A 26,251-nucleotide genomic window follows, 5' to 3' on the forward strand; every position below is an offset into this window, starting at 1 on the left:
GGTTCTGGAACTGTTTTGTTGAGGCATATTCAACTTAGATATTATTTCATATGGGGTTAAACCATAATTAATTGTAATGATAATTATTATTGTTCAAGTATAAACACATTACAGGTTAAGATCATTTATAATTTTTATTTTAGAATTTTACTATTTGTTTCATGTGCTAAAATAATTTCAATATTTCGTTTTTCTTATCATATACTGCATCAGCTCCAGAGATTTATTTATTTTGTATTGTTTGGATGGATTTTAAGGTTCAGGTGTTATCATCTTTAATGAACTGAGAAAACAAAGAATCACAACAATTCCGAAGCTTCCACTTTTTGTCATTACGTGAATGATGCTTGAAAAATGGAGATAAGCTAAAACGTAAAAATTATAGAAAAATATCTATATACAATACATTCCACCGTCTATGTGAATAAATAGTGGGAGACCTCATCGTGGGAGACAAAGGCAATAAGTCAGTCCAAGTGCGGCAATAAAAAAAACCAAGAGAGACAGTGACTATTGTTGCCTATTAAAATACTAGGGAAGTTTTTTACTTCCGTACGTAGTGTTCAAAAATGTATACAAACAACAAATGTGACTCGGTAATATGCCTAATGATCTGAAGTAGTGATGAGTGAAAAATCAGCCTACATAAATGAATACCTCTTCAAAATTTGGCTGGAAAACCACTTTATCCTAATGAAAGCAGCTGGTCCATATCTACCTATTACTGCTCGACGGACACGGATCACACACTCCGGACATATTAGCAAACAATATAGACGCTTATATAGCGTTCTATATTCTTTGATATTAGATAACGCTGGAAAATCATGTCTACTTTCTGTGCCTTCCCAGCCACACAACTCATTACTTACAGCCTCTCGAATGATCGTTTTTTAAACTATTGAAGGCCTATTTCCGAAGTGCAGCTGTCGAATAGAGAAATGCAAATCCTAGAAAGAAACAGAACGCTTTGACCAACTTCTACAGAAAGCCTGGCCTCAGGCTGCAACAATCTCTAAGAGTTGTTCCCATTCGCGCCCTCCTCTATTCCTGGTTACGCCTACCTTCAAGGAGAAGCAGTGACAACTTTATGGACACGGACGACGCAAGTGATAGCTCAGCCTTGGATTCTCAACCTAACACATTTGGTTCACTCTTACTCTATATTCTAAAGAAGAAGCCTATTGAATCCTATTCTCATAAAACCACAGAAGTGACTCCTAGGAAACTCTTACAAATTGTGTCACCAGTGCCAAAATATGATGCTCCTGGCGTAGCGAAAAATAAACAGCTAGCAAACAGTTGTCAACATTGATAAACGACAAACAAACTTTTGACAACGCCTGAAAATATAGAAGCTAAGAAGGCCAAACGAGCAATCCAAATTGCAAAGCAGAGCAGACATTCCAGCTTCGAAAACCAGCGAAAAAGAAGATCTTACTAGAAGAAGCATGGCCATCATCATCTGGTGGCGAGTGGGTCGAAAAATCCTCCGATGATGAAATCCTAGATGACAAAGATTTTCTCGAATGTGTAGAAAGTGTTAACGTCGACGACTATGTATTGGTTGAGTTTCCAGGATAGAACAAACCATTATATTATGTGGGTGTAGTCATTAGCATCAATAATGATGGTGTGGAAGTTAACTTCATGAAGAAAGAGAAGGTTCAGTTCGTCTTACCATTAGCTGAAGACATCGGCATTATCAAAATGATTAATAAAATCATGCCAAAACGTAATGTTTGTTGTAGTCACTTCAATTTTGTTGTTTAATTCCCTAACATTATGTCAGTTGTGTAGGCAAACGTTTTATTTCGCCCAATTTCATTGAAAGTTGCACAGCTAATCGCGTTTTTATTTTTGGTTTACATGTAAACCAAAAATAAATAAAGTTTGTGAAATTAACATTCAGGCAACCTCAATATCTGTAGAAATTAGTAACGATGTTAGTTGCGTATTGCCCCCCTGGTAAAATAATTAAAGAGGAACATTTCAACGGGCTAGGCTCTAGTTATTGCAATGGGCTAGGTCATCACTTTATTGCAGCAGGTGATTTTATTGCAAAACAAACAAGATAGGGTTCAAGATTGATAACTACACGCGGAAGAGAACTTATTAAAAGTTTAAACGACAATAATTTGACTTTAATTTCTACTGGACAACCAACCTACTGGCCTACAAATAGAAATAAAATACCCGATCTCATCGATTTTGCTATCATAAAAGGAATTAGTAACAACTTTTTAGATATTAAACCTTCCCTTGACCTTTCATCGGACCATTCTCCCATAATTTATTGATGTGATGGAATATGTATATAATACAAATAAATACCCCACGTTTTCAAATCATAAAACAAATTGGAGTCTATTCAGAGTTAATATTCAAAACGCAATTAATTTGAATATTTCTCTTAAAACAAATGAAAATATTGAGGAAGCAGTTAATCACCTTACATCAATCGTTCAACATGCAGCTTGGAGATCAACTCCAAATTTAAATCAGAGTAATAACTGTGTACCATATCCAGATTATATAAAAATCTTAATAAACGAAAAGAGAAAACTAAGAAAACAGTGGCAAACTTCCAGATCTCCTGAGGACAAAACTGAACTGAATAGGGCTACTCGTTTGCTTACAAGAATACAAAAATCAAGGTATAAATGAATTTCTTGAAAGTCTCACTGCGGATGACACAAATTACTCTATTTGGAAACTCTCTAAGAAATTTAAACATCAGATTAAGCATGATGGTCCCATTAGAAATGAAGCTGGCGATTGGGCCAAGGCCGATGAAGATAAAGCACAAGCATTCGCTAATCATCTCAGCCAAGTTTTTCAACCTCACTCCAGAACTATCTTAATGGAAGAAGAAGAATTAATTCACAAGAACATAGATGCTTCCTACCAGATGTCACCTCCTATAGAAAATATCAAAATGATCAAACTTAAAGATGTAGTTAAACATCTCAATATTAAAAAAGCTCCAAGGTATGATTTAATATCGGGAAAAATCTGCAAAAATTTACCCGAAAAAGGATTTCGGTTAGTTATGTACATATTTAACGCTATACTAAGGTTGGGCTTTTTTCCGTTTCAAAGGAAAATGGCACAAATTATTCTTTATCGAAACAAAATAAATATCTACACGATACACGCCTTGGATTTAGGCAACAACATGGAACAATTGACCAGGTATAAAGGGTTGCCAAAGTAGCAAGAGATGTAATTGAAAGGAAAGAATACTGCACTGCAGCCTTTTTGTATGTCTCACAAGCATTTGATAAAGTATGGCATGAGTGGCAGCTATCTAAAATAGAATTTCACTTTCCTCTTTCCTCATTCTCTGTATGCACTTCTGAGATCCTATCTTACTAATCGATACTTTCAGGTCAGATTCAGTGAAGTAGTATCAAACATATCTCCAATTCTATCGGGAGTACCTCAGGGTAGTATATTGAGACCAACTTTATACTTACTCTATACGGCAGATATTCTCACAAGAGTAAACAGCACAATTGCTACCTATGCAGAAGATACTGTGAGAATGGCTTCTGGCTTGGTTCCTGTTACAGCCTGTCAAAATTTACAAATTAATTTAAATGATCTAGAGAAATGGTCGACTTTTTTTATTGTCCAAGTTTCTGAAGCATAGGTGGTGATAGGAAATATCAATGCTCGAACAAGGCGTAATTTTGTGTTTTTTGTGATGTCAGTCTTCTTCCCAATTTTTGTGAGTTTGGCTGTTACCGATATGCCACATTTTATCCCATTTTACGGTATCGAAGGCCTTGGAATAGTCAACAAAGCATAAATAGGTTTCTATGTTAAACTCTCGAGATTTTTCGATAATTTCACGAATATTAAGAATATGTTCTCTTTTTCCTCTACCTGTGACGAATCCGTATTGTTCTTGGGGAATTTGTAGTAAGAGAATTGATTTTAGTCTTTCATTAATGATGCTACTGTTGATACCAATGCTACTGTACGGTAATTACTGCAATTTGTCGGTGAACCTTTTTTGTATACATGGGAATAAACGTTGAGTTTATCCCAGTCATTTGGCCACTTTCCGGTATTCCAGATCTCATTGCAAATTCTAAGCATTACTTCCGTACCTAATTCTCCCATTTCTTTGTCTGGGTCGTTGTTAGAGTATAGTATTTCGCAATATTGTTTTCACACCTCTGCGAGACTGTCTGGGTTTGTTATGGTATTTTCACTATTATCTTTAATGATCTCTGTCTGCGGTTTGAATTCTCTAGTGGCAGCACTGAAGATGGACTATTCAGTCCGAAAACGTTCTGTGATTTAGCCCGTAAGGCTTCTTTTAAATAAATATACCTTTTGTAAAGGATTTTTTAATAAAAATAAAAGAAAAATAAAATAAAGGTAATTTATTGAACAACTTTATTTTCAACAATTTGCTCTACATTTGTGATTTGTGGATAATTTAATTTTGTTAATTTAACCCAATTGCAACTGATTTGTTCACGTTCTACGTCTTCTATCAAACTTTGTCCTAATGGTGCAGACTTCTCAATGTCAATGTGTTCAAAATTGTTGTATACACCTATATTTTCTTTCCATCTACAAATAATGTTAAATGAAATATATGAGATCTACATTTTATTCCAAACGAAGTAATAAAACATGCGTAAAACAACAATTATTATTCCCAACTCATAAATAAAAAAGTAGAGAGACTAAGAGTCAAATAGTGAATATCTTAATCAAATAGTGAATACATACACGGGGACTTGTCTCATAAAATTTTATATTGGGTTATTATGAATTTAGCAAGCAGATAAACAAGAAAAATTTGTATTAGAAGAAAAATTGAACGATAGTAACGCAATATTTGATATTTCCAACATTTTGCAAAATAATACTCATGGTAGAAGCGCCATATTGGTTTCATTACTTCAATTCTCAATGGAAAAAGTAAACCAATAGTTACTTATTATAATAGAAACAAACCTTTCAACGCCGTTCCAAGCTATCATGACACCATTATCTGTACACAGTTTTGGAGGTGGCCTCACGAGTTTATAACCTATTTCATCACATACCATAGATAATCCTTTTGCAATAAAATTATTGCAAGCAGCTCCACCCGATACTACCTAAAACGTTTTAATGGATGTGTTACAAAACTAAATGCATTATAGGAATAGGTAAATATAAGCCTATATTGGAAATCAGATCAATTTTCTTAATTTTCTTCTCTACAAAATACTTATTTTTTTGTTTATATAATAGTTCAAATCACAATCGGCAATAGCCCCCGAATGAAAACGAAATCAAATAAATAATAAATATGTTAAAAAATAACAAAAGTCTAAGTAATAACTGAAATGTTTTAACACGGAGGTATATTACGCTTGTAATCAACATTGATCGGTTAGACTACAAACACAACTATTTGGGTATGCAGCGAAAGATAGGAGAAAGAAATACTCTTTTTAGTTTACCAAGCTTTCGCAAATCTTTATTTGCATCATCAGGGTGCTACAATAAGCAAAATTGGTAAAAATTACAGAATACAAATTATTTTGTATTTTACACTAATTGAGGTTAGTTGTCATGGTGTTGAGAAAATGGAATAAATGGTTAATAATTATGAATTCAACCAGTTGTTTTGTTTCTGATTAAGTATATTGTATAACCTAGAATTTTTATAATATGACTACATTTTTTGTGATAATTTTATAACATAATGTTACTTAAATGTTTGTCTGTAAAAGTTTTTTACATGTGTTTTGTGTAAAAACGTTTTTTAAAACAAACAATTTTTTGGATAGTTTTCGCTATTATTTGTAGGGGCCAGATGAGTTGTTTATTCGTAAGTTAATATGCTCATAGCTTCTCCATAGATTCTAACTCGATGTTATTAACTGAAAACGACAGAATGTTGGATGTTAGTCTTAAAATGGTAACATATCTAAAGGTAATAATATTCCTGTTAGGCGCTGGATTTTCTAAAAAAGAAGAAGCAAAAAGACTTATTTTATAAAGTAGAACAGATATTATATATCGCATATATAATGAAACATATTATTGACACTGAATTGCTTTTATTAATAAATTTGTAGTTATCTAAAGTTAACAATAATGAGTTCAAGTTGTTGAAATTGTTGGTATCTGTCTTTTTATTAATGGCTTTTTTCTATTGAAAAATTAATGCCATCTCGAGAAAGAATATTTTCGAATAATTACTCTCAGTGGATAGGATTTTTACGTTCGGAAAATAATCGAAAGAGTGTCCTGTTGTGTTTAGTATATGTATGTATGAATCTTTCTACACTCTTATACGTAATTTCGTTTAAATTATATATAAGAAATATTTATCTTTGACCTACCAGAGTTTGTTTATCGGGAGGTATTAATTTTTTCCTAGAAACATATTCCATCGCTCTTTGAACTCTGTGGCAGATATGTCTGGTTATAACAAGCTGAAAACTGGCACAAAGGTTGTCAACGCCCGGTATAATTCCATCAGCAGGAACCTCTGCAATAAGACGAATAATTATGGTTTAACGTAATGTACTTACTATAAATCAGTCACACGAGTCATGATTTAAAAATATTCATGAAAATCATGCAAATCCTGGCTGGGCCAACTTTTTTATTTTATTAATTTGATATTGTAATCCTTCCTTCTTCTCCTCAGTCTTAATTCCTTATAGAGATGTAACCATCAATTTTTTATATTTTTTTTACCCTTATAATTCCTTTCCATCCTTTTCTGTCCTGGGCTAGTTGCTTCGTGTAACCCTTGGCCAATCAGTATTTTTGTTTGATCCACCCAACGGTTTGGAGATCTTTATCTTGGCTTCTTTCCTTCAAATCTGACTTGGATTATCAGTTTTTCCATCGTACAGGTTCTTCTCGCAAATGTGTTCAAAATATTGCAAATATCTGTACAGTCTATTCCATGAATACATGACTGTTTTAAATATTTAATCTACATGCTTCCGCTGAGAAAACCGATAGGGACCCTTTGCTACCTCTAGCTCTAAAATGAAGAAAATTGGTCCATAGGCCTATTCAAAATTATTGAGAGACTTTTTTTTAATGGCTTTGGATCACAAAGTCAGTTCAGCTTTTTATCTAAAAATTTCTATTTATGTAAAAGTGACGCTATGTTTTCTGTACTACATGAGGTCTATCAAGCACTAAACAATAATCTTTACACTGCCACTGTTTTTTGTGACTATGCCAAAGCTTTTGATTGTGTAAATCACGGACTGTTACGCCGTTGTCTTCTGAGATTGTCAGTTTCAGCTTAAAAGCGAAGTAGTAACATCTCCAGAAGATGCCAACCCCTAGTGTTGGCGAAACGTCGAGAATCAATCTCAGAAGACAATGGCCTAACAGCCCGAATAAACAGTTTAACAAGCTAAACGATGGCTGTAAAAGCTTAAGGCATTTTATCAGGAAACAACTAGTTAGAGCAAATGATACTGCCTCTAGTCTCAAAAGCATTGTATGTGGAGTACCACAAGGTTCAGTATTGGGTCTTCTACTTTTTCATATTTTTATAAATGACATCACTAAGTTAAAAGTCGATGGAACAAATTTTCTTTTTACTGATGATACCAGTATCACCTGGAGGAACTCTAATATTGCAATTCTTCAGGGAACTATAACTTCTGATCTACTTAAAATAAAAACCTGGTCCGACTCTAATTTACTCTCTTTTAATGTGGATAAGACAGTAGCATTATCCAATAAAGGAGCTCTTCAACCCTTGCTTCTTAATAACAGCCTGATCAGTACCGTTGATTCTGTAAAATTTCTTGGTATTTTTATAGACAGCAACCTTAAATGGTCCCTTCATATCGATTTGATAAGTAAGAAACTTAAGTTATGTAAGCTATGTCCATAAAATTGTACAATTTTCAGGGACAATAAAGCATATTTCTATTCTATTCTATACCAGTTTTATTTGTTCATAAGCGTGTGTGATGCACTCTGTATTAATGAAGTAAAACTAAAGTCAGTTTTTCAAAAAGGAAAAAGGGGACAAAATGTCTTACAATACTAACCTCGCTGACACTCAAAGACCATAGATCTTTCCGAAGGTTGCAAAATCCGTGAGACTACAATAAAATGCGGGAAAATAAAGAACATGTTTCTTTAAATTCAGTGTTACAGAAATTAATAGAAATAAATGTATTTGAAATTTCTAGAAGTCTCTGGAGAGTTTTGAGACAGATTGGGTTGGTTCAAAAAGGAAGACAATAGAAAGGCTTTGTAAGAAAAAGCTAGTGTCGTTCACAAAAGAACAGAATTTTTAAGAAACTATAACAAATAAAAAAAATGTTTGTTTGTTTATTTAGACGAAACATGGATTTTTGCTAAAGGCGGTATAAAACGAGTTTGGCAGGACGGGAGTATAAAATCCATAAAACACATCGATACCGAGGGAAAGAGATATATAATTGTGCATGTAGATGGAAAACATGCTTTTATTGATGGAGCCGATCTTGTGTCTTAATCAAAATCAAATTCGGCCGATTATCATGACAATATCAACACGGAGATGTTTGTGAAATAGTTGAAAGAAAAACTGTTGCCAAGTTTACATGCACCATCTGTTATAGTACTGGATAATGACCTGACACCAACTTCTACTTCTGTTCTGAAATTATCGGAATGTATGTTGTTTATTTTTACTTTGCACTTATGGCTTTCGTATAGATGTATTATTCAGTTGAATTAAGTTGTGGGGTGTCCTTATCTCCGCAAGTATTGACCATAGATACTGCTACTTTATATTATCGAAGGCCTTTGTGTATTAGATTCATGAGTTTTTAACATGGAAGGTATTAAATTCATAAGTTTTTGACATTAAAGATATGTTTTCTTGTGCATCTTGTTCTGATACATGGGGCAATAGAATCAGATGGATACCATTTACTCCAATCTCTTCTGCTTTTTTTTAAACCTCTGCTGTGATCTGGTCTAGGTTTTCGCTTCTTCTACTTTGATTTGATTTGATTCGATTTGATTCTACTTCGCTCTTCAATAAGTTATGTCTGTCCTCCAGTGCTCTTTCTTTACGATCTTCTTTTATATTCTGATTTTTTCAACACAAGTTTCTATGACATTTCTAAATGCTTTCCACATTTTTTCTGGACTATATTGTGTGTCTAAAATTCTAGTTTACTTTAATGCAACTCTAAATGTTTCTAAATATTTTAATAGTAATATTTAAAATGTCCTAATGAAATTAATAGAAGCAATCTAAATAATATGAATTAATAAGAAATAAATTTATTATTTTTGAAATTTTTTTTTATTAGTATAGTATAGTAGCCATTATAAGTACTAGCTTATATAAACTTCTACATACCTTTTTCTTTTTCTTCTCGCTGCAGTTGAAGGAGAAGCTGATTTTTTATACCCGCGAAGCTAAAATTACAATTCTTGTACATTAATAGGGGTATTGTAAATTTATACGCTAAAGGATTATCGGCTTTGGTAGCAGCTAATTCGATGGCTTGTCCTCCTGATAATGTTGAGAATTTAGGAATATTTTTTAATTTCATTCGTCTTGCCATCTGAAAATTGTTCTAATATTACAAATGTTAAGTATATGTATATATAAAATGCTCACAAGATTGGTGGAACACTTTTTTTGAACATATATTGGCATATATATTTAAACTAAACAATTTGGTAACAACCATGTGTTTATTATGTGATATTGTTTTAAGTTATTTACCTTGGCACATTAAGATATCTTTAAAACCATGGAATGACAAAATATAGACATCATATATACAGTCCCTGCTCAATTTATTAGACTCATCACAAAAATTGGATACTTGGATACTAAGGTGTTGAATAAGTTGCATAACTATTGGGTACATAGTTACGGGTATGGCATGGGCTTCATGCCATACGCAAATGTCGCAGGCCTGTTAAGAAGTCAAAACTAACATCACAAATGCTCAAAAAACGCTTAGTTTGGGCCAAGATCCATAAAGACTGGTCTATTGATGATTGGCGTAAGGTAAATTATTACAAATCATTTTATTGTCGCACTATTAGATTCAAAGGTTTGCTTCAACAATGAAGACACATTTCAAATTATGGATGGCAAGGCCCAGTTTATCCTAAGACGTCCAGGGGAAAAATATGAAAAGGGGTGTGTAATTAATACAATTAAACATCCCACCTCAGTAATGATATGGCCGGTGATTAATGGAAAAGGTATGGGACGTTTGTATGTTGTATGCGACAAGACCAATATAAAAGGGTTTTGCAGACAAGATTGGTTCCACAAGACAACGAATGATTTGGTAACAGCCATAAGATATTTTCGTGTTGTTTTCATTGACGCGTTTTCATTGTTAAATAGTATTTTAAAAATAATCAAAGTTTTGCGGCCACAGTTCGAAAATTTCGTACAAAATATAATCGGAATATTGATTTAACGTCGTCAATGATAAAGAGAGTCATTTAAAAATTCAGGGAGACTGAATCAATAATTGGTCCAAAAACAAGCCAAAATGTCAAATGCCCATATCGAATTAGTGCGTGATATTATTGGTGAAAGTCCAGAATAAAAAGTAAGAAATTTAAATAAAAAAAAACAGTATTTTCTATTCAATTTAAATTTTGCTAAATTTTGGGATACCCTAGATGGCGTTTGTCAGAATTATTTGAGGTTTGCATATGATTTAGTCTTTACAAGCAACAACACTCAGAGATATGGACTTTCACGGACATTAAGAAAACAAAATAAATGATGATCTCTAAGAAGGAACAGCAAATTGGAAGAATCAGTGTGAATGGCCAACCAATAGAAAGAGTAAAAACGAACACCTACCTTGGTACGAACGTCAATGAAAATTGGGACCATTCCCTAGAAATAAAATGTAGGACAGAGAAAGCAAGATCTGCATTGCAAAAAATGGCTAAGCTATTCAAATACCATGATTTATAGCATCCATAAAAATTAGGTTACTACGATTTTATATCTTTCCTATACTGTTGTACGGAGTTGAGTTGTGGACTCTCATCACAGACGCTACCTGCAAGAAAATTGGGGCTTTCGAAATGTGGCTTTATCGTCGAATCCTGAAGATATCCTATACCGACCACATTGAGGAACAGCGAAAGATATGGGTTGCTACAATTTGCTGCAAAAACGAGGACCAGGAAGGCGAAGGATTTCCTGGCTGAAAAATCTACGTACGTAGTTCAACACAACAACCACAAATCTTTTCAGAGCAGCAGTTTGCAAAATACAGATTGCCATGATGGTCGCCAACATTCGAAACAGATAGGCACTACAAGAAGAATGAGCAACAACAATGATGAGTTTAAAAGTATGCTAAAAAAATTACATTGAGTATCTAAGCATATAGGACTCAGCATGAATTTCACAAAACCTAAAATCATGACTAAAAAAATATTCACATCAGGTTGGATAATCAAATATTCAAAAACGTATCACAGTATTGGCCATTGGAGCCTGGGAACAGAAAAACGAGAGTTCTGAAGTGAATATAAGAGTGTTGCAAAAATACTCTACAGCAGGATCGATTTCTTGCTGATTCAGCCTTAAGCTATCATAACACTACAGTTACAGAGACTTGTTGAATCATCTGAGACTGGCAAATGGAGTGGTGATTAGTGATGTGACGGTATAGAAATTAATAAGACTTCAATTTAAAACTCAGAAGAAATATGAATTCCAGACCACGGCCTATAAATTCCAAATGTGTTGTACCAATACTCTAAATATTGTTTACGAGATAATGTGGAAAAATAATTAAAAGCGAATATTACAATTTATACCAGACTTGAAATAAATGAAACGTGTTCGAATAATGAAATAGAGGAGAAAGAATGCATTACTTTAAGAGAAATTCGAAAAATGCGTTAAAAATAACGGATATTTTAATTATAACGACCATCATATTCAGCATGATCTAGCAACAGACAGAACTACACCTAAGACGTATCCTACCAGCGATCAATTAACGACTTAACCTACCAAAAAACATGGAAGTAGCTATACTATGCAGCTCTGCAAAATGTCTACATAAATATACTCTCTGTTAAGATTTTGCACTTCCAACCCAATGTATATATGTATATATATATATATATATATATATGTATGTATATGGAATAGATGGATGTATAACAGCAAAGTTTAGACCGTTTGATAGTATTAAACTCTCCGTTACATTGAAATGTCTATTTGATAGATTGACAACTGTCGCTAATGTGTTAAATTGTTAAAGGGTCTAAACTTTGCTGTTACTCATCCATCTATTCCAAAATTAGATACAATTAGTTCAGTGGAGAAAATATTTCAATATTTACCAACTCACGAAAAGGAAGAATACACTGTATATATATATATATCTTAAAAAAAGTTAAATAAATTGATGCTTACCTTATCGAAGGTTTCACCAGGAGCGTCGTCTATGGTTTCACCCAATAGAAGAAATTTGTCTACTGATTCTGCTACTACGAGTAAGCAATGTCCACCGCTAATTAATAGAACTAGAAAAGGAAATTCTATAGATTTGTCGTGCATTCTTGCAGTGAGCGCGTGGGCTTCCATGTGATGAATTGGCATAAATGGTTTGTTATACTTTCTACACAAATGTTTACCATATTTGGTACCGATTAGAAGGGAAAGTGGTAATCCTGAAAAATAAAAAAATATATAGCTACATATAAAAGTATTAGCATTTAAGGAAAAACAAAAATTAACTACAATCTTTTGAAACACCTATTTAAAACTTAAACCAACAATAATACAATTGTACTGCTTATTTATGTACTTCTTCCTTTTTTTGTAGGCTTTAAAGCCTGTTTCTTCTTCCATGTTAGCCTCCTAAATTGTTTAAATTATCGCACCATCTTTTTCTTGGTCTGCCAATACTTCTTCGTCCATTTGGTGACTTATCTCGTGCTATTCGTACTATCCTATCCTATGCAATTCTACTAACGTGTTCGTTCCACTCCTGTTTCCGTTTTGTCACCCATCCATTTATGTCTTCTATATTGCATGTTCTTCTTATGTTTTCGCTTCTCTCCCTATCCAACAGACTTTTCCCTGATATTCGTCGAAGTATCTTCATCTCTGTTGTTTCTAGTAGTCGTCCCGTTTTAGATGTGTCAGATCTTGTCTCCGCTTTATAGATTCTTGTTTTTGTGTCTTGTCGTAGGTGTTTGTTCTTCCAGATTGTGTCATTAAGAGATCCCGCCGCTTTACTTGCTTTTAAGCTTTGTTGTACTTCTTCTTTAAAATCTCCGTAACTAGTTATATTCATTCCCATATATCTAAACCTTGCTTCCTGCTTTATTATTTTTCCATCAATTTCGATTTTACATCGTAGTGGGTATTTAGATGTTGTCATACATTTGGATTTTTCTGCTGATATTATCATATTGTATTTCTTGGCTGTTGTATTGAAGATGTGTGTTAATCTTTGGAGCTCATCTTCTGTTTCGGCGACTAATGCGGTGTCGTCTGCATAACATAATATTTGGATTTCTTTGTTCCCCATTCTGTAACCATGACCTTTACGTACTGCTTGTATTATTTCGTCCATTATTATATTAAAGAGAAATAAGCTTAACGAGTCACCCTGTCTGACTCCGATTTGCACTGGTATACACTGTGTTAGTTTTTCAATTATCTTTGCCTGTATTCGATTATGGAAGTAGATGTTTTCGATAGTTTGTATAATATTGATTTGTATGTTTCTTTTATACAGTAGGTGTAAGACGTCTTGGACTTGGATGCGATCGAAAGCCTTTTATTGTACTCGATGGCCTTTTCTGTGATTGTCTTAGTACAAATACGGCGTCTACGCAGGATTTTCCGGATCTGAATCCGTGTTGTTCATCTGATAAAGCTGTTAGTTTATTGATTATGTTGGTTAGGACTTTTGTGGTAAGCTTAGGTGTAAGTTGATCTTGTCACATGTGTCATTCTAATTTCTAGGGCAATGTTGCCAGTTCAATGAAAATATTATATCAAACTAGCTAAAAGCGGAGCTGTGCGAGAGACCGCAAGTTTTTAGTATACTAAAAATTAAATTAAAACAATATAGAGCATTCTCGATCAGTTAGTCACATTTATTTAAACATTCATCTTAAAAAATTCTCCTATTAATTTTGTAATTTTTCATTATACCAATTACAGTATCTATACATTGATTTGTGTTATATGTTATAATTTATAAAAATATTTCAATTCAAAAATAATGATACGATGATAAACTAGACATGACTTTAAATTATTATGTTTAATTTCAAATCGTGAGGTGTGATTGGTTTTTCGTAAAGTATAGCATAAATCTGTATTGAGTTGTGGGATACTAGAATAAATAAAACACACTGGAAAAATTAAAAATTAAATTTGAAATTAATATAAAATGAATAACTTTTACAGTAAACAGGTGTGGAAGTGAGTTTAAATAATTATATGTATTACTATTCGAAACTGCTGAAATATTAATATTTTGTCATAGCTTCATTATTATTAATCACTTCTTATAATCTTCTAGCCACTGAGTTAATTAAATTTAGTGATAAACTTTCATCTTCGGCCAAGCTTTCCCAGGTTTCTTCAATGATGGTCCATAAATGATCTCTGTTTTGGGGAATTACATTTAATTTTTGTATTTTGTTGATCACAAGTCCCCAAACGTTCTCTATTGGATTAATATCCGGACTTTTAGAGGGCCATGCAAGAGTTTTAAAGTTATTTTCCATAAAGTAATCCCGTACATGGAGAGCTATGTGGATTGAACAGTTGTCATGCTGGAAAATAAAATTATTGCTGGGGAAAAATTCCCTAACTGATGGCAACTTTACATTATCTAAAATATGTAAAAACCTTCCAGTATTGAATCGTCCTTCAATTCTTCAACACATTCCTAAACCTCCTCTATACATCCAAGCCCAAACATTTATAGAGAACCGTCCGAACTTATCACTTGACGAAATTCGAGGAGGTCTATAAATCCTAATACGGCCATAATGAGACTGATATACTTTTTTATCTGAAAAAAATACATAGCCCCAAAAATTGACTGGATCATTTAAAACGTAATTTTAAGCAAATAGGAGTCTACTTTGTTTATGTTCCTCGCTAAATTTGTATTTTCTGACGGCAGCAGAATTTTTTAAATCTGTTGTTCTAATTCTCCTTAATGCTGTAGTTATAGAAGCATTAAAGTATGTATTAACATTTGCTTGCCTTGCCTTATGGAAGGGGTACGCTCTTAAATAATTAGTTGATGTTTCATTTTGTTGGGCTGTAGTAATAACTGTTGTCTCACTCCCTCTCCTTCTATCTAAAGTCTGCTAGTTTTCCCATCTTTTTTTAATGTGGATGTGGATTATGGTTTTACTTCTACCATCCATCTTCTATTTTAGAAATTATTCGTTATATATATATATATATATATATATATATATATATATATATATATATATATATATATATATGTATGTATTTGTAGGCAGTAGGTAACCTTAAACTAGTGACATCTAGACTGATCGTTGCAATATCAGCCCGTTCCCCCAGTGCGACACAGAAAACTGACGTAAAGCAGTCCCTGCATCTCTTTCTAATTTGCTAGGTTTATCGACCACGTGACTGCTCTGCGACAGTTTTCTGTCGCACTGGGGGAACGCCACTGTATTGCAGCAGTCGGTCTATCTTGTATTATATGTCTATGGTTTAAAATAAACTGCTGTAGTATTTATAGGTTATTTGATTTGTTTTGAGGACTGACATCGCACAAAACTAACTCTTATATAAACGTCATCTCCTTCCGTCAAATCATTGACAAATATTTTTCTAATAAACCCTTTTTGCACGAAGAACAATACTCAAAATCATGGAATGTTTTAATACAACCTCAGAATCTACGTTAACTGAAGTATTTCGGTGTTTCATTTGTATGGAGAAACTTCGAGATGCCCACTTGTGTCCACACTGCTCTAAACTATGTTGTTATGTATGTATCAGACGATGGTTGACTGAACAAAGATCCCAATGCCCACATTGCAGGTAATTTTAAATCTCAATATCACCCGTTTATCTTTTACAATCACTCTAACAATTTAGTACTTATACGTATAGTGCTATTTGGACTTACTACACAGAACCAAAAGAACTTTAAAATTATTTACTGTACGAAAGAAAAGCAATATACTAAATTGTGAAATTAATAAAAAATAATTGATAATTATTAGTCACTTCTTTGGGATTCACCTGCGGAGCCAAGTTTTTGGAGAGAAGATTGGATTAGCACAAATTGACACTTTAATATTTCTTTCTGTATATCTATATTTTGTCTTAAAAGCAGCCACCGCAAAAATCGCATACCTAAACGATTTTCATGATGCGTAAAATGTATCGAGAAATATCTAACAAAAGACGGCGAGAAGCCACAAATTAAGGACTCTTTAACCTTCAGAGCGGAGTATTTGTCCGCATATATTTTTGTCAAACCTTTTGGCTTAAATTTATTCTACTATCTTCAGAAATGATTTAAGTAGATGTTAATCCACTATTTGAAAATGATAAAATACAGCTTGAGCATTTATTCTGAGTAAAATGTTATAAAATTTCATAATACGTAATATAATGAAAACAATTGATTAGAATATAAAAGTTTTAATTTTTGTTAAGAAAATACATATATATGTTTTAAATCTATTAAACAAAATTATCCTCAAAACAATCTGGGCATAGACAGTGTATTCCCAACACATAAATTGGTAGGTCTCTTTTTTATTCTGTCGCAAAAGTCACATCTGCCCCTAGTACCTTCTGGAATATGTCGAGAGTGATTTACAGGATCTACCTTAGTGATTTCTTTTATTCTTGCTGACATGTTACGTGGTATATTGGCTTGACAAGCACGAACGTTAAACTGCGGTTGAATCAGAGCGAATGCTAAATTGTGCAAAAACTGTCTTCGTGGTAAACGAATCACGTTATTATTGCAATAGAAAAGGAGCATGGGGTTTATACCAGCTACAATTAGCATGGAATAAAAAATTACCATTGGCCATCGTCGAGTATTCCTAGAGCAGTCATAGGCAGCACATAATTTGTCTACTGCATCAACTCCTCCCTTTGTAGAATTGTAGTCAAGAATAATTTCCCTTCCCCATGGAATCCCCATCAATTGTATCGTCATGTTGTAAACTATTAGACAGGAGGAGTATGTTTTTATTTCTTTTTGGTATATAGGACACCAAAGTAATATGAAAAAAGCAAACATGCTGGATCGAATAGGTCTGCTTATGACTTTAGAAAATTCATGGGGTAATTCCTTCTTATTCTTGCGACACGTTTCTAGAAATGTAAGTTTGTAATCACGAAGCAAGGTTTGGATTATTGGTATGCTTGAAAACCAATTGTCCGCAGTAATATTCCTCTTAGAGCCTAAGATAATCTCTTTACCACTTCCGATGGAGAATTACTTACAACGAAAGGTCCTAGTGGTTGTTGCCCCAAATATGGTTCCAAATTGCAGGTACAAAAGATCTTGGAATCTGCTATCGCAAAAATTTTTAATTCATATTTATTTGGTTTATTAGGTATATACTGTTTAAAACTGCATCGATCTCTAAATGCCCCTAATTTTTTATCTATTGTGACGTATTCAAACGGCGTATTACCGTTTTTGCAATTAAAAGTAAACATTTAAAAAATCCCTCGTATGGGACAAAATTTATCTAATACTGTTCTTTCCTCACGTGAATCTATATCATCAAAGCTTAGGTATTGTAGTAAAAATTTAAATCGCTACCTGGACATTTTTAGTCGAAACATCTCAATTCCTGTATCGTCTTTATTCCAAAGTTTATCTGTGCTTAACCTGCCACTTTTCAAAATACCTGCCAAATAGAGTAAACCAATAAAAGCAGGAATTTCTAAAGCATCTGTTTCCTTTGCGTTTCTTTCTCGATTATAGTTTTCTTGGGAGTGTCTAATATGTTCGTTTGTACATTCAACAATAATGTTTATCATGATATCGTTAAAAAAATATTTCCAAATATCTAGTTCACATTTTAAATTCTTGGTAACTTATTTAGCACCGAGCAAATACCTAATTAAGTTTTATGAACGTGTTATAACATTTCTTGGAGGAATATGTTTCATCCATTTAGTAGTTGTGTCTTTACCAAGAAAGAAAAGCCCAGCAGAAACCATCAATTCAGCACCTTCCGTATCAGAAATTTCTTGTTCTGTATCACTATTTTCATCCATTTGTTCTGTTATTTTCTTCTTCGTCAACTTCGTACTCAATATTTTCATTCTCGTCGTCGACTCGAAGTTCTTGTTCTGCCTCATATGCATTCATTTTAAAATTCACAATAACTAACAAACGTTCAAAATTTCAAAACAACAAGGCTGGCGAGTGGAGAATTTGTCCGCAATCACTAATACCTTCACACCAACGAACAGGATGCGACTGGCTCTTGGTATGAATCAATCAATTTCCATTTGTGGAAGGTACATGGGCGAACCAGAAAAAAGGGTGGGTGGTTTTTGAAAAAATGAGAAGATTAGATCGGCGCGGAGATTTTGTCCGCGCGCCAGCCGTGGAAGAATAAACGTACCACAAACCATACATACTCTAGACCTTTCACGTAAATGGTCAAGGTCAAGACAGCGAATTACTTGCCTTTCCAATACAGAGATGTCGCCTTCAGTCAACTGTCTTGTCATATTTAACAATTGACATTGAGAATTAAATTGTAGGCTATTTTTTTATTTATTTAAATGTAAATAGTTGTTTACACCATGCGTTCGATCATCCCGTGTTGTGTTTCCACATGTAAAAAAAAACAATATTTTGCTTCATAGGTTCCCAAATCGTAAAAAGCATCTTAATAGATTTCAGTTTTGGTTGCAGAAAATTAATAATCCTGAACTTTATTTAATGAAACCTGAAAAAGTTTATTCCAATAGACGAGTGTGTCATCAACATTTCGAGAATATATATTTTTCGGAAGGTTGCAAAAGATTACATACAAATGCAATTCCGACTTTAAAGTTATCAGGTAAGTTATTTATCTAAAAAATCCTACAAGTTATTCTTTCAAAATTTTCATTGAACTAAATGTTAAACATGTATTACAAAAACAGTGCTGTCACATGATATTAAAGTTTAGCCTTTTGAACAAATTGGAAAATGAAAATATTGTAAGTTTTTAGTAAAATTATGATTTTTGTTGTATTGGTATTTCAGCCCTAATTACAATACAACACTACCTACTACCAAAATTTTCAAATATATATAGATTACAGTAACTTTCATATTTTCAGGTAATGGAATAAATCTTATTTCCAATCATATGATTAATCCTGGAGAAACTGAAAAAGAGGACAAGATTGAGTTAGGTGAGTATGACTCTTCAAAGTATTTTAGTTTCATCCATTAGACTAAAAAACATTTCTCTTATAGTTATCTCCCAAGATCATTCTTATGCTCGATCAACGAGATGTATGGAGCAAGAAAACTACAGAGACTATGCAGAAAGTATGTTTCATGCACCATTATTTCCTTTTATAGAACTAAAAAAAGTTATTTTTAGATGTGGGAGTGTTAAATGACCATAACTATGCGTCATGCAGCAAAGAATACAATTCTGAAGTAACTGTTGACACTACCATTCCTTTTAATGAAACTACAGGTGAGTAGTATGCAGTAGAGTGCATATAAGTATATTGTTGTGGCTTATTCTTAACATTCTCTCTAAAAATTCAGAATGCCACAAACAAAAAGCTATAGAAAACACAACCTTAGTAAACACAATACACAATGTACACTAAACACAATAGTCAACCTATTGCAACAGAAATATGAATGCAAAGGAGAGCTTAAGGCGCAGGGCATGCAGACAACTTTTAGTCAAACAAGTATTTGGTTGTGTATTATAAGTCTATAGCAATACATTGAAGTGTGCATACTTTCAACTCGCTAGTTGCTCGACTAAAAGATTAAAAGACCTCCTTGATCACCTTTTGACTGAATAGTAGAACAACTATCAATCAACTCAATTTCCATGGTATTAGATGGCCCAATGCATACACTCAACTCAACAGTTGTTTGACGATTATTCAGTTGAGAGTAGCAACTGGCTAAATTATTATGGACTTCTTATATACAGTTTTTTTAGTTCTTTTTTTATATTTTCTAATTCTTTTACCATTTTGTTTGTATTGTTTCACATGTGTGGGTATAAAGGTTATTTAACTTTTTCTATATTTTTATTCCGTAAATACTATATTTGCATTAGGAAAGAATCAATTATATATCTATTGATTTGCTCTCACTTAATACAATTTTGGGTATCAACAGATGCCAAACACCCAACATCAAAAGTTCAAATGGAACTTTTAAGTTAGTCAATCTCAGTGTAATCAAATGAACTTTTTCTGAACAAAATTGACCCAGGAAACAGACCTCGAGAAAGTTGTACAAATGTTTAATGTTATAAATGTACAACTAAGTAGAAATCATTACAATTTTTAATGATCAAATTAAACTGTATCTTTACTATATTATTAAATGATATATTTTATTTTCAGAACAAGGCCCGAAGAACATTTTAAGACAATGTGGAATTAGAAGAAATGATCTAACGCCTAAAAAAAAGAAACTTTATACTGAAATGAGGCGATTATACAAAAAGTATAATCATACCAATATTTCAAAGTTATCTTTTAAAAAGCGATTAGCGGAATCAGAAAAATTTCAGAAAACATTTTTTCTACAAGAAAAAATTGACAAACTGAACCATATGTCATCATTATTATTCAAATGTCAATTTAGAGAAGCAGATAAATCTAAAAAGCAACGTCGTTTTACTATGGATGAGAAAATAATGGCTTTAACCCTGTACAAACAAACTGCTAGATCTTACCGCTTCCTATGTAAAATATTTATTTTACCTAGTAAAGCTACTTTAAATAGATTATTAATTAAAATTCATTTTGAACCTGGCTTAAATAACAACATTTTCCAGTCGTTGGAAAAAAAGTTCATAAACTTGATGACACTGAAAAATTTGTGTCAGTAATTTTTGATGAAATGAGTCTAATGCCAGGATTGAATTATAATGAAAGGCAGGGTTTTATTGAGGGTTTTGAGGATTTTGGAGATGGTAGAAGTACCTACATATGTGATCATGTTCTCTTTTTTATGATTAGAGGTATTAAATCAAATATAAAAGCTCCAATAAGCTACTGTTTTTCTAGTAGAGGAGAAGCAAAATCCACCCAACTAAAAAACGCCTTAACCAGTGTGTTGCAAATTGTTATAGCTATAGGTTTGAAGCCCATAACAGTAATATGTGACCAAGTTGGTGTAAATGTAAGTGTGTTAAATTCTTTAATGAAAGACACAAAAAAGAAATACTTGGAACAAGGAAGAAGTGACAAATATGAATATGGTTTTTTTGAAGTAGGAGATTTCAAAATTTATCCAATACTGGATCCACCTCATTTGTTAAAAGGAATAAGGAATAATCTTCTAAAAAAAAATTTACAATACATGTTTCAAAACACAAAAAAAGTTGCAAAGTGGCAACATATTAAATCATTATATGAAAATGATTGTGCTTCTGAAAATAATGAAGGCTTAAGGGCACTGCCGCACATCACAGATTTACACATTGAGGAATCAAAAATGAAGAAAATGAAAGTCAAATTAGCTGCTCAAGTTTTTAGTCAACGATTTTCATCAACACTTATGTTAGCTAGTAGACTTGGTAAGTAAATTTGACAAAAACTGCTGTTGCAGTATCAGTTTATTCTATTGTTTTGTTTCAGACAACAACAAGGTTATTGGGGAAGGTGCAGCAGATACTGCCAGACTTCTACTCTTCTTTGATAGATTGTTCGATTCAGTGAATGGTGGAAGAAAATCTGCAGAGCGAGGAAAAATTCTGAGATGTGGAATAAGTGATACATCTGATCATATTAGATTTTGGACAAATGAGGCTTTGCCCATGTTGCAGTCAATGGCATTTGAAAAAAAAAGAGTACATGACCAAGCTCGTCCCCCGAGCCTCAAAAATTGGATATTTACAATTAAAAATTTAATTTCTATTTGGAATACCTTGAAAACATCTGGATTTAAATACTTGTTACCCAGACGTTTGAACCAGGATCCCATCGAAAACATATTTGGACAAGCTAGAGCTTTTGGGGCACTCTATACAAATCCCTCACCATCAAGTTTTGCTGGTATTTTTAAAACAATGATGGTGAATTCAAGCTTTAAAATTCATAAAGCATCATTTAATTGTGAAGATGACGGAAGCACAAATTGGTTTACTTCCACTAAAACATTTTTTTATAATAACAGGGAAAATGTTATTCCTAATGACTATGTTATGCAAGACATACCAACTATTCCCACAAATATTATCAATTTACGTGAGAAGTTGAGCAAGTTGGTAACAAATTATGTAGCAGGATTCATTTTGAAAAAAATTAAAAGTCTGTGTAAAAAATGTGAAGTTTGTAAAACTTCTTTATTTACAGGAAAAAATAATCCAGATAATGAATTAATACGAGTAAGAGAATACAATAATGGATGGGGTTACAGGTTATGTTATCCAACGGAGGGATTTGTCAATTTTTTTCACATGTTGCTACAGACAATAAATTTTTTCTTAAATACATCTCCTTCATCTAAAACCCTAGTAACTGATATAAAACAACACGTTATTAGACAAAATTTGGATATTTTTTCTTGTAAGGAGCACAAACATAATACAATAGATTTAATTATTACAATAACTACACGAACATTATTGCATAATTGGTGCAAATGTATTAATAATAAAATTCAGGGTAAAGATAGCAGACCTTATTCTGGTAATAATCCTGTTAAAAAAGAAGCTTGTCAAATGTATTTGAAGAGGAAAAAGAAAAAATTCTTAAAAAAACCAAAAGGTTCTGTTTAACGGTTTCTGTAGAGCTTCAAGTAATCAGTGGTGTACTTCAGGGTTTAATTGGTTTTTGGTTTCCTCTCCTACTTCTTCCAGGAACCCGCAGATCAGCAATTCTTCATATTAGATGATTAACGTCTTGACATTGAATATGACCAAACCATCTTAACCTATACTCTCTCATCTTGTCAGCAATTGTTGCTACCCCTAGACTTCCCCTAATAGACTCATCCCTAATTTTATCCTTTTTTGTCACTCCACCCATCCATCTAAGCATTCTCATTCCAAATACTCCTCTTGTCTCCTCTGTTACAGCTTTTGTTCTAAGTAGCTTTCACTATTCCCTATTAACACTACATCATCAGCATACATTAAGCACCATGGAATGTTACCCTGTAGTTTCACTGTTATTTGGTCCAGAAGTAATGAGAATAAATAGGGACTAAGCACCGAGCCTTGGTGTAATCCTATTTTCACATGAAATTTATCAGTCTCTCCCATACCTGTCCCTCATACATAAAATGTCTTTCACAATCTTTACATATTCATTGGGAATTCCTTTCTTATTGGGGCCCACCACAGAATCTCTCAAGGAACTCTATCGTATGCTTTCTCAATAATTCTATTAAGTAGACCTGTTAACCAGCTTGTCCCTGTTTCTCCTAATGCTTTCCACACTTCCAACTTCCATATGTTCCAACTGCTGGTCACCATTCCTGTTACTGTCTCTGTTAACTTAACTGGTTGTCTATAAAATTCTTCATTTATTAACCTATCAACTTTTCATTATAACATGACAGACTTAAAAATTAATAGTAGAATCACTTTATTTGTCGATGATATAAGTGTTATCTGGAGTAGTTTAGATTTGCTAATTCTACAATTTTCCATAAGTAGGGATCTCGTTAATATTAAGTCTTGCCCTGACTCGAATGGGCTTTGTTTTAACACTGATAAAACTGTAACTATGTCGTTTAGAGTAATTTTACAACCTCTAATGCTTAACAATAGTCTAATAAATATCGCAAGTTCAATTAAGTTTTTGGGACTTTTTATTGACGATACCCTAGATTTTACTTTAAGAAATATAAAAGATTTATTAATCCTGCTCTATCAATTTTAGAATTCATTTACTTAATTCACAAACACATTAATACTTTAATAGAAGGTGCTATTTCCAACAAGAAATGTAAATTCTGCAGTTTATTTGACATGATCAGCTTCTGACTTAACAAAAAATTCCATCAATCACAATGCCAGAAAATTGTGCAATAATATATCTGTATACATAACGGTTTATATATCTATAACGATTTATATTACATTGGGAAATGCAACAATGCTCTTTTGTAAGAATGAACTATTCAGTAGCGCAATTTTTGAACAAACTTTAGACTTTTAGTATTTTTTATGTAGATAGTACTTAAGATAATTTTAAGTTATTGTATAATTACTGAATAAAACATTGAATTGTCTTTCTGTTGTTTTAATTTCCTACATTTTAAATTTGCAATATTAACCAGTATAGGTTATCTGTACCTTTTATTCAAAAATCCCGCAAAATTTCTAGTTTGAAATTCCCGCGTAACTATATTTTGTCAATTTAGTTGCCTTTCCAATTAAGAGATGGCGTTCATTCGATCCGAAAGATCAACATGGTCGTGGAACGTCTAGAGTATGTATGGTTTGTGAAACGTACACTGTAATGAAGTTCACCCAGCCAATTATAGAGGACGCACCACTGCTGTAGATGTTAAAACGTTAAGAAACCATCAAAAACCTATAAAACAAGGTAGCTGACATAATATACGCTCAAATAACCAGTAGTGAACCACTTTATGTTATAAATCTTAATAAAACAAAACATTTTTAAGTAATAATACAAGAAATAAATATGTATTAAAAAGACTAAATATAATAGACTCCAATAGATGTCAAAATGGCGGGAGAACTAAGAATATTACAATAGAACGCATCACTTACAGTGTCAACAAGAGCTGTTATTAACCTTAGACAAACAAAAATTGATACGTCTAATATCGGGACACACTTTTCAAAAAAAAAAAATATATGTATTAAATTTAGAGTATATCAAATAAATCAAACTCTTCACCCTAGGAACACTGCCAGTGGATAAGCAATAGCAATAGTAATAAATAATATAATTCACTATGAAAGAGGAGACTGCCAGTATAAGTATCAAAACAATAAAATATACTTAATATCAATAACAAATGCATATTTTCCACCTAAAAATTCTAAAATAATCTAAATTAAAGATTACCACATCCAGTTCGTAACAAACTCGGAAAAAAATTATGTCATCATTAAATAATGCAGTTTTTTATTCTTCTATTATAAAGCATATAATATTTTGTTAGTTTATTATTTATCACAATTAAAATATATTGAGATATGCCTTATCTATCGAATTACCTTACATGATAATAATTTACTACTTATTAGGTCCACATAGAAACCTAATACAAAAATAGCAAAATTAAAAACACCTAGTTTTCAGTGACATCGCTAACAAAAAGTACCCTAATTATGGTACAGTAGCTCCAGTGAGTAGTTTCTTTTTTAATTATAATTTTATTAGATCATTATACGAGGGCTATGCAAAAAATTTAGTCGTAGTAGTTAAGACGTTTCTATATACGTCGTTTTAGTGTTCCTATACATAGCCTCTGAAAAGATAGAATGATCACGTGATTGGCACGCACTCTTTAAATGTTTTTCTCCCCAACGCCACTACTTTTACAAGTTTACACCGCTCAACAAAAAATGTAGGTACTCACTCTCGCTATGTTTATACGTTTTTTTTTAGGTTATTGATTGACATTAAAATAATAACGTATTTTAAACATTTTATTGGCTTTTGAGTATAGATTTAAATTCTAAATTTTAATTTTTATATACAGGGTGGACAAATAAAAAAATTTAAATATGTCAAAACAGTAAACTTTTTTAAAAAATTAAGATAAATTCAGTTTATAAATTGGAAGGAAGGCGATTCGTTTAAATAGAATAGAATCGAAAGTTTATTATGATGAACTTTTTTCAAAGTTTTTTCAGATAATAGTTTGGAATACTATAGTTAGTACATCAGTTACTAGATTTTGAATATATTTTTGTTTTTTCTATGAAAAAAAAAATGCTGGTCAACCGTTGTACCAAAGTTCAATCAAGGAATAATTTTCATGCTAGTTTCTCTGGTACATAGGTTGTACCAAATGATAAAAAGTGTATCAATAATAGGTATAGGACTTTA

At 32.5% G+C, this 26,251-nt stretch overlaps 3 protein-coding genes across 4 annotated transcripts in view; 2 read left to right on the top strand and 1 right to left on the bottom strand.

Annotated features, from left to right (window-relative positions):
- Window positions 1-4,392: 4,392 nt before the first annotated feature.
- Window positions 4,393-26,251, bottom strand: part of Tcs4 (Threonyl-carbamoyl synthesis 4) — a 51,215-nt gene continuing 29,356 nt past the window's right edge. The window contains exons 3-7 of the mRNA XM_072541193.1: window positions 12,425-12,681; window positions 9,362-9,569; window positions 6,359-6,511; window positions 4,981-5,122; window positions 4,393-4,590 (exon numbers count right to left, since the gene is read on the bottom strand). Coding sequence (XP_072397294.1) covers window positions 4,398-4,590; window positions 4,981-5,122; window positions 6,359-6,511; window positions 9,362-9,569; window positions 12,425-12,681 — 953 coding nt within the window. The 3' untranslated portion in view covers window positions 4,393-4,397. The remainder of the gene's footprint in view (window positions 4,591-4,980; window positions 5,123-6,358; window positions 6,512-9,361; window positions 9,570-12,424; window positions 12,682-26,251) is intronic.
- LOC140448116 (E3 ubiquitin-protein ligase TRIM37-like) overlaps window positions 15,810-26,251 on the top strand; it is a 39,167-nt gene continuing 28,725 nt past the window's right edge. Inside the window, exon 1 of one of the 2 annotated variants that reach the window (XM_072541191.1) lies at window positions 15,810-16,066. In XM_072541191.1, coding sequence (XP_072397292.1) covers window positions 15,894-16,066 — 173 coding nt within the window. In that variant the 5' untranslated portion in view covers window positions 15,810-15,893. Of the gene's footprint in view, window positions 16,067-25,422; window positions 25,545-26,251 lie in introns of those variants that run through there. The other variant, XM_072541192.1, reaches the window with a different exon arrangement.
- Window positions 18,839-19,695, top strand: LOC140448118 (uncharacterized). Its single transcript, XM_072541194.1, has 3 exons — window positions 18,839-19,077; window positions 19,343-19,417; window positions 19,482-19,695. The coding sequence occupies exons 1-3, from the start codon at window positions 18,957-18,959 to the stop codon at window positions 19,628-19,630; spliced, it is 345 nt and encodes a 114-aa protein (XP_072397295.1). The 5' UTR covers window positions 18,839-18,956; the 3' UTR covers window positions 19,631-19,695.

The sequence above is a fragment of the Diabrotica undecimpunctata genome, chromosome 8 (genome assembly GCF_040954645.1).
Source record: "Diabrotica undecimpunctata isolate CICGRU chromosome 8, icDiaUnde3, whole genome shotgun sequence".
In the NCBI taxonomy this organism is placed as follows: domain Eukaryota; kingdom Metazoa; phylum Arthropoda; class Insecta; order Coleoptera; family Chrysomelidae; genus Diabrotica; species Diabrotica undecimpunctata.